The 16,565-nt window shown below is 45.0% G+C and overlaps 1 protein-coding gene across 7 annotated transcripts in view; it reads right to left on the reverse strand.

Annotated features, from left to right (window-relative positions):
- The window catches only part of EEF2K (eukaryotic elongation factor 2 kinase), a 65,421-nt gene that overhangs the window by 44,612 nt on the left and 4,244 nt on the right, over window positions 1-16,565 (reverse strand). For 4 of the 7 annotated variants that reach the window (XM_038540081.1, XM_038540076.1, XM_038540077.1 and 1 more), the window contains exon 2: window positions 1,278-1,599. In XM_038540081.1, the coding sequence (XP_038396009.1) occupies window positions 1,278-1,523 (246 nt within the window). In that variant the 5' untranslated portion in view covers window positions 1,524-1,599. Of the gene's footprint in view, window positions 1-1,277; window positions 1,600-2,760; window positions 2,823-10,311; window positions 10,399-16,565 lie in introns of those variants that run through there. The other 3 variants (XM_038540079.1, XM_038540080.1, XM_038540078.1) reach the window with 3 other exon arrangements.

Raw genomic sequence — 16,565 nt, forward strand, 5'->3', positions numbered from 1 at the left:
AGGGGACCCGCCAGGCTGTTTCTAGAGCCGCCTGCCCCACAGGGACTTCAGTTAGAACTCCAGCCCTGACAGGAAGTAAATACCCAACTGTCCAAGAACTAGAATTATTAATTTTCTAAAAATAGATTGATTCTGAAGTTAGAGAAGAATGGCTCCAATTCCAAATCCCAAAGTGGTGATGCGCATTTTGCTTACAGCACTAACAGATACCTTCTGTTGGTGGGCATTAAATTAAATCAGGATAACATTGTTGCATTCAAAATTTTTTCAGGGTGTCCGATTGGCTCAGTTGGAAGAGCACATGACTCTTGATCTCGGGGTTATGAGTTTGAGCCCATGTTGGGCAAAGAGATTACTAAACTAAATAAATGAAATTTTTTCATCACCAGTTATTATACAAAAGCCCAGTAATGTTCATCTTTCCTCCTCTCCTTTTTACCAGCTTTATCGTGGTAGGAACACAAATCCCTAACAAAATAAGTACCCTTTCCTCAATCCAGAAGGATGTCCAACTCCAAGCAGTGTTATTTTTTAATCACGTCCCTGGACCCACACACACATACATCAGGGGGGAAATACAAATATTTACATGATTAGAACTCAGATGTCAACAACCAACTAGGTCATCACATTTACGTATGTGAACATGTGTGAGTATATGTTCCAAAAAATAAGATCTTTACAATTTTCAGTGCTCTCCAATATTTCCTAACCTATTCTGTTCTGTTGCATTTTTTTAGAAGTCAATGTTTTCAAAACCCAGTAGTGGGTCCTGAGCAGCTATTTCAAAAACACCACTCTAGGGGCACCTGGGTGGTTCAGGCAGTTAAGCATTTGCCTTCGGTTCAGGTCATGATCTCGGGGTCATGGGATCGAGTTCCAGGTCCTGGGACTGAGTCCAGCATCGGGCTCCCTGCTCTGCGAGGAGTCTCCTCCCTCTGCCTGCCACTCCCCCTTGCTTGTGCTCTTTTTTTTTTTTTTTATAATTTTTTTAAAAATTTTTTTGTTTTTTTTTGCTTGTGCTCTCTTGCTGACAAATAAATAAATAAAATCTTTAAAAAATCTTTAAAAAAACAAAACAAAACAAAACAAAACACCACTCTAAAGTAACGAAACTTGTTTTAAGCTAACAAAATCCTCCCCGTTTAATAGGCATATCCCCCAATCTGGGATTTAGAGTGCTGTCCACTGTTGGGGGCAAGACCCCAACCATTGATCCCCCAACTCCCCATCTCTTGCAGCAGGCGGGCTGGGGTGGGATGGGTTGGTCCACTCACCTTAAAATGGAAGGAGCTTGCCGGGGACCCACTGGAGCCATACTGCTCACTCTTTGTTAGGTTGCTGTAGTAGTTATTAACCTTGGAATTGACATCCTGGTGTGACCTGGGATCATCAGTGATGGGGCAGATGAAGTAACCTTCCTCATCGTCGCTGTCTGCCTCGGACTCACCGTCATGACCAGCCTGGGAGGTCTGGCCACCATCAACACCTTCCAGGCGGAAAATGAGGTCTTCGTCTGCCATGTTCCCAGGAGGCCCGTGTTACCCAAGCTGTGGGCAGTACAGCCAGAATTGTAGAGCAAATGCAGCGCTGTGGGTCCTACAAGAGAAGCAAGACAATGGATGCCGAAGCCCAGGGAAAGGGTGGGGGGAGCTCACTGTGCACCTCACCCTGAATGGCCCTGGTGACAAAAAGAGCTGGCATCCTCGGAGTGAAAAGTACAGCTATCTTTTGGGGAGGCACTTGGCACGCAGCATCTAGAACATTTTAAATGTACAAACCCGTCGACCCAGTAATTCCACTTTGAAGAACTCAGTGTTTGAAATAAGGCAGGGAAAATAAATGCTTCTTAAGCAACTGGGGTGATCTTTTTAGAATACAGAGTAGATCAAGTCATTCCGCTGCTTAACACCCTCCTGCAGCTTCTCTCCACATTATTAATAAAATGCAAATGGCTTGTAAGGCCAAAAAGCCGGCCTTGGTCTGGTTCCTGCCCACTTCTCCTCTGGCCTTGGCAGCTCTCCAGGCCCCCTGGCTTGCTTTCTGTTTGGTGAGCAGAGGGAGCCAGCCCATTTCCACCCCAGGGTTTTGTATTTGCTATTCCCTGTGACTGGAACAATCTCCCTAACCTTCCAACAGTGGGTTCTTTCTCATCAGTTGGATCCTGGCTCAAAAGTTCCCTCTTAGAAAAATCTTCTCTGGCTCCTGAATTCAAAGAATTCCTCCCAAATGCACATCTAGGCACTCCCTAGCACATCTCTCTGTTTTATACTCTACACAGAGATGTTCCTAAGCTGAAACCTCATTTACTTTTTTATTGTCTATAACCCCAGTGCCTCAAAGAGTGCCTGGCACAGAGTGGGTGCTCAATACATACTCCTAGAATGGTTGAGTGGCCAAAGAATGTTCTCTTTAGCATGATCAATAACAGGAAAGAAAAGAAAGAAAAGAAAGGAAAAAAGGAAAGAAAGAAAGAAATGCTAACAGCCCACAATGTCCATCAGTGGAGGTTTGTTAAATTAACGACAGCTTTCAATACCATACACTGTTGTGTGCCTATTACAAAGACAGGGGAAGCTCTAGATATACAGATATACAAAGAGTGAAGAAAAAGTTCAGCAAGATTATAGAATACTAAAGTCAGTACTATTTCTATATGGTAGCAGTAAAAAATTCAAAGATGAAATTAAGAAAATAAATCCATCTATAAAGAACATCAAAATTGGGGATCCCTGGGTGGCGCAGCGGTTTGGCGCCTACCTTTGGCCCAGGGCGCGATCCTGGAGACCCGGGATCGAATCCCACGTCGGGCTCCCGGTGCATGGAGCCTGCTTCTCCCTCCTCCTGTGTCTCTGCCTCTTTCTCTCTATGTCTATCATGAATAAATAAATAAATCTTTAAAAAAAAGAACATCAAAATAATAAAATACTTGGGACTAAATTTAATAAAAGAAGTCCAGGGATCCCTGGGTGGCACAGCGGTTTGGCGCCTGCCTTTGGCCCAGGGCGCGATCCTGGAGACCCGGGATCGAATCCCACATCGGGCTCCCGGTGCATGGAGCCTGCTTCTCCCTCTGCCTGTGTCTCTGCCTCTCTCTCTCTCTGTGTGTGACTATCATAAATAAATAAATTAAAAAAAAAAAAAAAGAAGTCCATGACTAGTCCACTGAAAAACAAAACCTGGTGAAAGAATTAAAGATCTAAAAAAATAAAAAATAAAAAGCAGCCCAGGTGGCTCAGCGGTTTAGCACTGCCTTCAGCCCAGGGTGTGATCCTGGAAATGTGGTATTGAGTCCCACGTCAGGCTTCCTGCATGGAGCCTGCTTCTCCCTCTGCCTGTGTTTCTGCCCCCCACCCCTGTGTGTGTGTGTGTGTGTGTGTGTGTGTGTGTGTGTGCGCCTCTCATGAATAAATAAACTCTTAAAAAAAAAAGATCTAAAAAAAAAGGGATGATATTCTGTGTTCAGAGATTAGAAGATTTAATACTACTAAGATGGCAATACTCCCCAAATTGATTTATAGACTCAAACCAATCACTATCAAAATTCTAACGGCTTCTTTGAAGAAATTAACAAGCCAGGTCCTAAGTTCATATGAAAATTCAAGGGACCCAAAATAGCCAAAATAGTCTTGAAAAAAGAGGAACAAAGTTGAAGGAGTCATACTTCCTGAATTCAAAACTTGCTACGAAGCTGCAATAATTAAGATAGTGGGTTTTGGCATAAGGATAGACACAGATCAATGGAATATATTTGAGAGTCAATAAATAAACCCTGACGTTTACAGCCATTGATTATGACAAGGGCACCAAGACAATTCAATGGAGAAAGAATAATCTTTTCAACACATGGTATGGGACAAGCGAATATATAAGAGGCAAAAGAATAAAGTTGAACCCCTTCCTTACCCTAGTCACAAAAATAACTAATCAAAGACTTAAATATAAAGGCTAAAATATTACCTAACTCTTAGAAAGTAACAGGAGGGGCACCGGGATGGCTCAGTTGTTTAGGTGTCCAACTCTTGATTTCAGTTAAGGTCATGGTCTCGGGGTCCTGAGATCCAGCCCCATGTCAGACTCCATGCTTACTACAGAGTCTGCTTGTCCCTCTCCCTCCCCCTGCTTGCTCTCGCTCTCAAATAAATAAAATCTTCGAGAGAGAGAGAGAGAGAGAGAGAGAAAGAAAGAAAGAAAGAAAGAGAAAAAAGAAAAGAAAAGAAAAGAAAAGAAAGGAAGAAAGAAAAAAGAAAGAAAGAAAGAAAGAAAGAAAGAGAAAAGAAAAGAACATAGGAGAAAATCTTTCTAATGTGGGTCAAGCAAAGCCTTCTTAGAAATGATACCAGGGACGCCTGGGTGGCTCAGCACTTGAGCATCTGCCTTTGAATCAGGGCATGATCCCAGTCCATGGATAGAGTCCCACATTGGGCTCCCTGCGAGGACCCTGCTTCTCCCTCTGCCTATGTCTCTGCCTCCCTCTGTGTGTCTCTCATGAATAAATAAAATCTTTAAAAAATAAAAAGAGAGAGAGAGAGACACACATGCCTGGGTAGCTCAGTGATTGAGCGTCTGCCTTTGGCTCAGGGAGTGATTCCAGAGTCCCAAGATCAAGTCCCATATCGGGCTCCCCACAGGGAGGCTGCTTCTCCCTCTGCCTGTGTCTCTGCCTCTCTCTCTCTCTGTTTCTCATGAATAAATAAATAAAATCTTTAAAAGAAAAAAAAGATATGGGGATCCCTGGGTGGCTCAGCGATTTAGCGCCTGCCCCTGGCCCAGGGCGTGATCCTGGAGTCCTGGGATCAAGTTCCACATCAGGCTCCCTGCATGGAGCTTGCTTCTCCCTCTGCCTGTATCTCTGCCTCTCCCGCCGACCCCACCCCCCATCTCTATCTCTATCTGTGTCTCTCATGAATAAATAAAATCTTAAAAAAAAGGATATGATACCAAAAACACAAGCAACAAAAGAACAAGATAAATTAAGCACCACCAAAACTAAACACTGGTGCTTCAAAGGACACCGAGATAGCAACGAGAGAACGAGAGAACGAGTAAACCTTCACAAATCAAATCACCGAGATAGCAACGAGAGACGAGAGAACGAGTAAACCTTCACAAATCAAGAGAGGAGTTCTTTATAAGTCTATAAAGAACATAGACAACTTAACAATAAAATGACAACCTAAATTAAAAAATGGGCAAAGGGCTTGAATGGACTTGAACAGACATTTTCTAGAGAAGATATACTCATGACCAATAAACACTTGAAAAATGCTCAGCATCATTGGTCAGTAGGGAAATGCAAGTCAAAACCACACCCACTGGGGATCCCCAGGTGGCGCAGTGGTTTGGCACCTGCCTTTGGCCCAGGGCAAGATCCTGGAGACCCGGGATCGAATCCCACGTCAGGCTTCCGGTGCATGGAGCCTGCTTCTCCCTCTGCCTGTGTCTCTGCCTCTCTCTCTGTGTGTGTGTGACTATCATAAACAAATAAAAAAATTTTTTAAAAAAACCACACCCACTGGGATGGATATAATTTTTTTAAAAAATGAGAAAATAACAAATGTTGGCATGGTACAGAGATACTGAAACCCTCATACACTGTTGGTAGGAATGTGAAATGGTGCAACCACTTTGGAAAATAGTCTGGCACTTGTTTCCTCAGAAAGTTAACCACAGAATTACAATATAATTCCACTCCTGGGTATACAGCCAAAAGAAATGAAAACATCCACATAAAACCTTGTATACTTATGTTCACAGAAGTATTATTCATAATAGCTAAAAGGGGAAACAACCTAAGTATCCAGCAACTAATGAATGGATAAACAAAATGTATCCACACAAGGGAATGCTATGCAGCCACAGAAAGGAGTGAAGAACCCAACACTTAAATGAACCTTAAAAGCATCAGGCTAAGTAAAAGAATAACCACAAAAGACCCCATATTGAATGATTCCATTTATAGGAAATATCCAGAAAAGGTACATCTATATAGAGAGAAGATATGTGAGTGATTGCCTAAGGATGGGGAAGGGGAGACATAGAGGAGGGAATGAGTATTGCTAATGGGTTTCTTTGGAGTTGGCCAAAATGTTCTCAAACTGGTGTTGGTTGTATGACTGCCAATATGCTAAAACCCACTGGACTGTACACCTTTTTAAAGATTTTATTTGAGAGAAAGCAAGAGTGAGAGAGATTACAGAAGGAGAGGAAGCAGCAGACTCCCTGCTGAGCAGAGAGATAGATGTGGGGCTTGATCCCAGGACCCCAAGATCATGACCTGAGCAGAAGGTAGACGCTTATCTGACTGAGCCACCCAGGCACCCCAAATTGTACACTTTAAATGGATGGACTGTACAGTTTGTGAATTATATTTCAATATAGCTTCAGTTTAAAAAAAAAAGCTAAGAAAAACTGTGAAATTTTGTTTTTTAAGATTTTATTTTTACATAATCTCTACACCCAATGTGGGGCTCAAACTGACAGCCCCAAGATGAAGTCACTTGTTCTACTGACTGAGCCAGCTAAGCACTCTGAAAACTGTTAAATTTAAAAAGCAAGTTGCGGAGGCGCCTGGGTGGCTGAGTGGTTGAGTGTCTGCTTTCAGCTCACGTCGTGATCCTGGGGTCCTGGGACTGAGTCCTGCATCAGGCTCCCCTGCAGGGAGCCTGCTTCTCCCTCTGCTTGTGTCTCTGCCTCTGTCTCTCATGGATAAATAAAAATCTTAAAAAATAAATAAATAGATAGATAGATAGATAGATAGATAGATAGATAGCAAGTTGCAGAACAGGAAGTATATTATGGTAATCCTACTTTTGTTAAAGGAAAGGGGGCCTGGCTGGCTCAGTTGGTAGAGCATGCGACTCTTGATCTCGAGATCATGAGTTGGAGCCCCACATTGGGAGTGAAGCCTACTTGAAAAGAAGAAAAGAAAAGAAAAGAAAAGAAAAGAAAAGAAAAGAAAAGAAAAGAAAAGAAAAGAAAAGAAAAGAAAAGAAAAGAAAAGAAAAGAAAAGAAAAGAAAAGAAAAGAAAAGAAAAAGGACATTTGTAGATGCATTAAAGCTTCCCTCAGGGACCCCCGGGAGTTCTACCAACATTGGGATGAGCAGTGGCAGTGGAAGCTGGCAGCTGGGGGTGGAGGGAACTTTTAAGAACTTTGCACACTTCTATACTGTTTTCACTTTTTACAGAGCTGGACTGCTTTCAGTATAAAAGAATAAATAAGTGAAAACAATTTTAAAACATTTTCAGATCAAGGCAATAATTCCCTTTATTCTTATCAGCTCTTTCCATCTGCAGGCAGCCTTCTAGGAGGTTCTGGCTCTTTCTTAACAGTTATTACAAAAATATTTAAAAAAAAAAAAAAAAAAAAGGGGACGCCTGGGTGGCTCAGTGGTTGAGCTTCTGCCTTCGGCTCAGGTCTTGATCCCGGGGTCCTGGGATCAAGTCCCGTATCGGGCTCCTTGCATGGAGCCTGCTTCTCCCTCTGCCTGTGTCTCTGCCTCTCTGTGTGTCTTTCATGAATAAATAAATATTTCTTAAAAAAAAAAACAGTTATTACAGCAGTCCTAACTATCCTATTAACTATTCAATACACACAAAATGTAAATTAAAGTTTCTATCCTAACTATTTCTATCCTAACTATTCGATACACACAAAATGTAAATTAAAGTTTTGGGAATCTGTACTTAGCTTTACTTTGTACAATGCACTCTATTTTCTACTCACTTTTGTTTTGCTTTACTTTCTTTTCATTCTGTTTCTTTAATGAACCACCCACAGTGATTTCTTGAAAATCACAGCTCTAGGTGTCAACTGCAAAGCTTGTTTCTTATCCCGTGGGCAAGACACAGTCATGGGCTGGAGCCAATGCCTGAGCCACCTGACCCTGCTTGTTACCAAAAACTGCCTGGGCCCTGGGCCCACTTCTCCCTGCTTCCCGGCCACTCCCAGCCCCAGTGCTTACTCTGCCCTGCTCAGCCCTGGGCCAGAACCTCTGCTGACAAAGGCAGGTCACTGGCCTCTGGGGGCTGGGATGGTGCTCGGCAGAGGCAGTATAGTTAGGAACCTGTACTCGAGTACAAACCCAAGCTGTGCTACTGGTGATGTGGACTAAATTAATTCATCTCACCAACTCCCCCATTTGTGGGGGGAGCTGAGTGCGGCAGTGGCTTGAGGTTCCACAGCCAGTTCACAAGGGAAACAAAAGGAGCTTCAGACAAGCAGCTGTGAGCCTGCCTGTCACAGCGCCTTGTACTCAGCAGGCACTCAATCTAGAACTGATTGAGCAGGAGCTGTTTTATGGTTTTTCCGTTGCCATAAACTTGCTCTTAAGGCAGCTGTGGCAGCGCCTGCTAACTGTCCCCCAACAGCTATTCTCTCCTTCTTAATAACAACTGCTGGTTTTTGGCTAAGCACATGGCCACTCAAAATAAGGTCTACACTTCCTAGATTGCTTTGCAGTTAAGTGTGACCACGTAACCAAATTCTGGCCAACGGGATATAAACAGAAAGGCTGTTTTCAACATTAGGGACGAGTTTTTAAAGGGAGGGAATGTGCCCTTTTGGAGTCTTCCTTTTTCCGGCTGGCTGGAACAGAGGTATGATGGCTGGAACTCAAGCAGCTATTTTTAACCAGGAAGAGGAAACCATATGCTGTGGATGGCAGAGCTATGAGACGGAAGGAGCCTGGGGCAGCATAATCTTATATCAGGGGGACTCACAATCTTCAGACTTTGCTATCTAAACTTACATAATCTACTGAAATTTTCTTTTTTTCCTTTACTACTTGCTAATTCTAACTGGTCCAGTAATATTGTCTCTCCCACAAAAAGTCACAGCACATCTCTTAATGAGAAGTCAATACCTGGGTAGGATCAGCCTGGGAAAACTGTCACCTCAAGCCAGAGCCCATACTTGTCAGCTAACTCCCACATTTGCCCAGGAAGCCCTGGAGATGTTGGATTCCCCTAGGCAGGCAAGGAGCCCTCACTGGCCCATAACTTTGCCCCTCGATGTGTGTTCCAACACCAGCCAAGACCCCGACCTCCCAGGAATCTCCACCTGACCTGGACTTCCTTTAGCCTACAGAGGTCTGCTCCTGTCAGCGAAAAGCTTACCACCAGGAGCAGGACCCCAGCTCCCAAGACATCAGAATTCTCTAGAAGGCTTCTTCTGCTCTCACTTAGAAATCCACATCTTGGGCAGCCCGGGTGGCCCAGCAGTTTAGCGCTGCCTTCAGCCCGGGGTGTGATCCTGGAGACCCAGGATCGAGTCCCACGTTGGGCTTCCTGCAGGGAGCCTGCTACTCTCTCTGCCTGCCTGTCTCTTTCTGTCATGAATAAATAAATAAATAATTTTTAAAAATTAAAAAAAAAAAAAAAAAGAAATCCTCATCTTCCCTTCCCAATCCCTGACACACCCTGGGAAAATGTTTGTATGGAGAGGCAGCTCCACGGAGCTCTGAGTCAGACCCAAGTTCAAGTGTGACATCACCTCTCAAGTCTCAGCTTCCTTGTTGTTGTTGTTGTTTTTAAATATTTTATTTATTTATTCATGAGAGACAGAGAGAAAGAGAGAGCGAGAGAGAGAGAGAGAGAGAGAGGCAGAGACACAGGCAGAGGGAGAAGCAGGCTCCATGCAGGGAGCCCAATGAGGGACTTGATCCCAAGACTCCAGGATCACGCCCTGGGCCAAAGGCAGGTGCTAAACCACTGGGCCACTTAAGGATCCCCATCAAGTCTCAGCTTCCTGGTTATAATCAGGGTTGTACCCACCCCATTACAGCGCTAGCACAGAGCAAGCACAATGACACAGAGCTATTCTTATCACCATCATTTTTACGATCATAAATAAGGGGGGACTGGGCCTTGGGTCCCAGCCATGCTGGTAACCTGGATACCTGGTCAGCAGCCAAGCCAAGCTTCTTCAGGGGTCCTGGGGGAACAGGCTATTTCAGGCTCTGGCCAAGGAACCACTGCTTTTACTGGGTCTTGCTATAAAAGGTTCCTCTGGCAGTGGCTGGGGCAGAAAGCATGTCTAGGTCAAGGCCTGTGGCCCAAGCCACACTGAGTGCTGGTCCTCCTCGGGGCTCCCCTCCCCCGCTCCGAGCTGCCTCGAGCTGCCTCGTCAGCTGCAGAAATGAACTACAATCTCCTGCCCGCCACTCCCAGGAGCCAGCACCCTGGATCCCATATGGTCCACGCTGCGCGGGCCAGTGCACACATTACTATGCGCCCAGCACGGCAGAACCACGTCCTCAGCTGCCCCACGGCGAACAGGGTGACTTAGGTGCCACCTTGCATCTCGCACCTACTTCAGCTCCTGCTCCTGCTCGGGGATCTGCCTCTCCCCCACGCCCAGCTTCCGCGGTTGGCGGGGTAACCGGGTGTGTCACATGACCCCGGCCTAAGCCAATCACGGCCGGCCACGGTGATTGGCTCAAAGGGGAGCATGTGACTCCAGCTAGCCAATCGGGCGCAACCCCAGGTTAGCCCGCGCTTGGGCCTGAGACCCCAGAAGGGCAGAGCATCCTTTCCTGTAGGACGCGAATCCGAGATGGGCTGAGGCCGCCAGAGAACAAAGGTTTGGTGGAAAGTAGAACAAGAGATGAAGAAAAAAATGAAGAGTGATGATGTCATTTGAGACCCTGAATCCAAACATGCCTGAGGCCGAAGTACCCACCTAGACTTCTGAATTACCCTTTGGAGGCAGGGCAGGGAGGACTTGTTTGGTTGTACATAGTTTTTTCTCACCTGTGATATGAAGTTTATTATTATTTTTTAAGATTTTATTTATTTATTTGAGAGAATGACAGAGCAAGCATGGAAAAGGTGGTGGGGGATGGGCAGAGGGAGAGAGAGAAGCAAACTCCCCTGTGAGCAGGGAGCTGATGCGGGGCTTGATCCCAGGACCCTGGGATCACGACCTGAGCCGAAGGCAGATGCTTAAACACCTGAGCCACCCAGGCACCCCCGATATGAAGCTTAAAACCCAGCCAGGACGTAGAGCAATGGCATAGTATTTCTTATAATTAAAAAAAATATTATTAAAACACACAGGGGCGCCTGGGTGGCTCAGCTGGTTGAGCATCTGGTCATGATCCACTCTGATCATGATCTCAGGGTCCTGGGATCAAGCCCCACATCAGACTCCCTGCTCAGCAGGGAGTCTGCTTCTCCCTCTCTCTCTGCTCCTCCCCACCCCCACTCATGTTATCTCTCTCTCTCTCTCTCTCTCAAATAGATGCAATCTAAAAAAATAAAATAAAAAGTAAATCACACAGTTACAAAGAATACGCCTTTCCTACCAAGGCCACCATGTATGATCATACAGGTTGGATACTCCTCAACTTTAGTGAACAGCACTTGCAACAGGACACGAGCGGCCCTGCTTCCCACCTCCAGAGGCAGCCACTTCTAATTATTCTAGATGTTAGTTTAGGTAGATATTGCCACATCTCTAAATGTGGCTTCTCTGCTATTTCTTATTTCATCTATTTGAGTCCTCATCTATTGATTCCCTGGTGTTTGATAAATGAGATTTGAGCTTCCTTCGAACATCCCACTTCCTTTCTGCACCCCACCACCCCCAGACTGGCAGGTTTCTCCTGGTTCCTTTAGATCTCACGCCAAGAACCTCTTATTCCACCAAGCAGAAGGAGCTATGGTTTCTCACAGCTGAGTAAGAGTTCATCTCACCGTGAGAGAGAAGGAAAGATGTGGCTTTTGTGCTGCAAATGAGTGATAAGAAAGCAGAAGATACTTTTGCTCCTACTGACCTCAAAGATGAGTAATTTGTACTGAAATAAGGCAGATAAGTGACACATGTAGACAGCTTCTGGTATCCCAGGTCCCATGCTAAGCACTCGACACAGACACGCTCATCTGGCAATGACTGGAGCTCCTGGGTGAAGAAACTGACAGCCTGCTTTGTGATGGGGAGGAGAAGTGAGCAGGGGCAGCCTGTCCGGGGCTGTACCCGGCTTGTTTCAACAGTATCTTAGGCTCGAGCTTGAGTTCTCAGTTTTCTTCAAACCAGAAAGAAAAACCTATCTTGGAAGAGATATCTGCACTCCCATGTTCACTGCAGCATTAATTTACAATAGTCAAGATATGGAAACAACCTAAGAGATGGATGAACGGATAATGAAAATCTGGTGTATATATACAATGGAATGTTATTCATTCTGTCATTTGCAAAAACATGAACGAACCTGGAGAACATTATGTTCAGTGAAATAAGCCAGACACAGAAAGACAAACATTTTATGATCTCACTTCTATGAAGAATTGAAAAAAAAACAAAAAACAAACCTCAAGTCATAAAAACAGAGAGTAGGATGGTGGTTGTTCACAGGGGCTTGGGAGGTGGAGGAAATAGGAAGATGTTGGTCAAAGGGTACAAAGTTTCAGTTGTGCAAGATGAGTAAGTCCTGGGATGTAAAGTACAGTACAGCATAGTGATTATAGTTAATAATACTCTATTGTATACCTGAAATTCACTAATAGACCTTTTTTTAAAAAAGTTCTTTTAAATGTCTCTACACCTGCTGCTCAAACTCAAGACTCCAAGATCAAGAGTCCCATGCTGTTCCGAATGAGCCAGCCAGGCACCCCGAGAATAGATCTTTTTTTTCTTTTCAAGATTTTATTTATTTGAGAGAGAGAGAATTTTAAGCAGACTCCATGCTGGATGCCCCATATAGAGGTCGATCTCGTGACCCCAAGATCATGAGCTGAGCTGAAATCAAGAGTCAGACGCTTAACTGAATGAGTCACTGAGGTGCCCCCTGAGAATAGATCATAATTGTTCTCACACACATAAAAAATGTTAACACGTTGAAATGACAGATATGTTAATTAGGTTGATTGTGGTAGTCATGGCACAATACATATCTATGTCAAATTATCACGTTGTACACCTTAAGTATGCACAATTTTTGTCAATTACACTCAATAAAGCTGATGAAAAACAAATTAGCAAGTCAAAGCCCAATACAGTGACTAAGGGCCTGCGCTCTGCAACCACAGGGCCCACTTTGAATCCCAGCCTCCCCGTTAGGAGCCAAAACTCTGTTCTAAGGGTAAGCCACGCCTTGAGTCTGTCCCCCACAGTGCCTGGCACTGAGCAGGGCTCCACAGTGCTAATCAAATACCTCTCCAGACTACGTTTTATTTATTTACTGGGGGTGGGGATAGTAACAAATGTACAGGATCAGAGGTTACCAAGTCAAGCTTATGTCAGTGTCTTATTAATGTCTCTATCTCTGGCGTATGGTAGGTGCTCATGAAGAAACATTTACTTAGGGGCGCCTGGGTAGCTAGGTTGGTTGGGTGTTGTACACTTGGTTTCAGCTCAGGTCATGATCTTGGGGTTGTGGAATCAAGGCATTCTGTCTCTACCCCCATCCCCCCATTTGTACTGGCGCGTGTGTGTGCATGCACATTCGCACGCTTTCTAAAATAAATCTTTTATTTATTTTAAAGATTTTATTTATTTGAGAGTGAGCGAGAGAGCGAGCATGAGCAGGGGGAGGGACAGAGGCAGAGGGAGAAGCACTGAGTGGAGAGCTTGATTTGGGGCTCAATCCCAGGACCCCAAGATCATGGGGAAGGCAGTGGAAGGCAGTGAAGGCCACTTCAGTGGAAGTGTCTGAGTGGAAGGCAGACACTTAACCGAGTGAGCCATGCAGATGCCACATAAATCTTAAAAAAAGGAAAGAAAAAGAAATGTTTATTTAAAACACTGTGGAAATAATAGAGTTTATGTCAGAATAAAAGGACTGATTTATAGATGTCCATGCCCACCTGCCACCTCCTTGCATCTTATCCCCACCTGCGCTGCCCAAGAACCAGTCACCATTCACCACCAAGCTCTTAGCTTCCTGCTTGCGCACCACAGAGGACCCTCTTTCTGAAAAGCCTCTCTTCCCTATTGCTAAGCCCCTTGGTTCCCTTCAGAATCCAGCTCAAATTTCTGCTCCCTCCAGAAAGTCCTCCCTGGGTGGTGTCCTCATCCATGAAACAGAGGACAATACCCATATCTGGAGCCGTGTGAGGAGTCAGTGGGAGCAGGCATGTGGCACCTGACAGAGAACTGGCACTCAAAAGTACCAGCTGTTATTGTGCTCTGACCAACTCCTATGCCCCACTCCCTAAGTCACTTCACTCCTGCCAGGCTCTCCATAAGCATTTCCATTACACCCAGAAGCCAAATATTCTTTTTTTTAAAAAAGATTTTATTTATTCATAAAGGACACACAAAGAGAGGCAGAGACATAGGCAGAGGAAGAAGCAGGCTCCCCATTGGGAACCTCATGCGGGACTCGATCCCAGGACCCCGGGATCATGACCTGAGCCGAAGGCAGATACTCAACCACTAAGCCACCCAGCTGCCCCAAGGCCAAACATTCTATGTGAGCACACTGGCCCTCCAAAAGATGTCCACATCCTAAAACCCAGGCCCTGTGAATTATGTTCCCTTACATGACAAAAGTAACTCCACAGGTGTGATTAAGTTCAGGATCTTGAGATGGGGAGATTCTCCTGGAAAATCCAGTGAGCCCTATACAATCACAAGGGTTCTTATATAAAAAGGGTGTAGGAAGGCCAGAGCTAAAGAAATGTGACAATGGAAGCAGGGGTCACAGAGAAAATTGGAAGATACTATGCAGTTGGCTTTGAAGATGGAGCATGGGGCCACAGCCAAGGAAGGCAGGCAGCCCCTAGAAGCTGGAAAGTGCAGGGAAACAGATTTCTCCTTGAGTCCGCAGAAGGAACTCAGCCCTGCTGACACTTTTACTTTTGAATTTCAGAAGCCAGAACCATAAGAAATTTGTGTTGTTTTAAGTCACCAAGTTTGTGGTGATTTGTTATAGTAGCGATAGGAAACAGATGTAGTCTAGAACAATGTTGCCCTTCAGGGGACACTTGGCAAATGTCTGGAGACATTTTTGGTTGTCACAACTCTCAGAGTATAGCTGGCCTCTAGTTAATAGACGCCAAAGATGCTGCTAAACATCCTACCATGCAGGACAGGCCCCCAACACAGAATTAATTATTTAGCTCAGAATGTTAACGGTGCCAAGAGACTGTGCTTTAAAATGATTCTGGAGGGGGCAGCCCAGGTGGCTCAGCAGTTTAGCGCTGCCCTCAGCCCAGGGCCTGATCCTGGAGTCCTGGGATCGTCCCACGTCGGGCTCCCTGCATGGAGCCTGCTTCTCCCTCTGCCTGTGTCTCTGCCTCTCCCTCTCTGTGTCTCTCATGAATAAATAAATAAAATCTTAAAAAAAGAAAGATTCTGGAGGAAGTGCTAGGAGACTTCCCTGACCTACTCTCCTTCCTCTCTTCCTTAAAAGCAAATCTCCGGGCATACCATTCTTTTGATTGGAGAAATTAGCTCACCTATGAGAGACAGCAACCCCCAGCTGAACCCAAGGAGCTCAGTCAACATTTGCTCTGCTGAGGCTCATAAAAATGTCACTGCAGTACACTGTGCTTTGTGCATATAAAACTGTCATGGAGCAAAGACAATTTTATTGTTTTAAAAAAAATCAGAAAAATACACTTTAGAAGACAAAGCACAAAATATTGTAATTATAGCTTCAATTTACAAGATGCACAAGAGTCTGATTTTTAATTTTTAATCATTTGCTGGGCACCCTTCTCATGTACCCAGGACACTCTGTACTCCTGCAGGTCAGGCCAGGGATACAGCATGTCTCACTTCTCAGGAGAACTCTGTGTTTACACAGCCTTTCGGTGGCCAGACCATGTGAGCATCTGGAACAAAAGGGGCCGTGTTTTATTCCTCTCTAGCTCCCAAGAGCACAATGCCTGGCACACACCAAGTTCTCCATAAATGCATGTTGCATGAGTGAGTAACTAGAGAAAAGTTGGCAATTCTGCTCATATCATGGGCATTGCAAGCGTGGAGTGGAGGGAGTATCCCATTATAATTATAAGGCATCGGGGTGTTAGCCTGAGACACAGCTGAGATCCTGAGCAGGGAAAGCCTAGATCATGGAGTGGCCCTCAAAAAAGCACTCAGACTATATCTGCCCATCAGGCTTTTGGGACAAACAGATCTGGTTTTTTTCTTTTTTTTAAGATTTCTTTATTTATTCGTGATAGACATAGAGAGACAGAGAGAAAGACAGAGGCAGAGACACAGGAGGAGGGAGAAGCAGGTTCCATGCCAGGAGCCTGACGTGGGACTCGATCCCGGAACTCCAGGATCGTGCCCTGGGCCAAAGGCAGGCGCTAAACCGCTGGGCCACCCAGGGATCCCCCAGATCTGGGTTTAAGGCCTGTCTCTCATGGCCAACACGCACATGAGAAAATGCTCTGCATCACTGGCCATTAGGGAAATACAAATGAAAACCACAATGAGATACCACCTCACACCAGTGAGAATGGGGCAAATTAACAAGGCAGGAAACAACAAATGTTGGAGGGGATGTGGAGAAAAGGGAACCCTCTTACACTGTTGGTGGGAATGTGAACTGGTGCAGCCACTCTGGAAAACTGTGTGGAGGTTCCTCAAAGAGTTAAAAATAGACCTGC

Source organism: Canis lupus, chromosome 6, assembly GCF_011100685.1.
Source record: "Canis lupus familiaris isolate Mischka breed German Shepherd chromosome 6, alternate assembly UU_Cfam_GSD_1.0, whole genome shotgun sequence".
In the NCBI taxonomy this organism is placed as follows: Eukaryota; Metazoa; Chordata; class Mammalia; order Carnivora; family Canidae; genus Canis; species Canis lupus.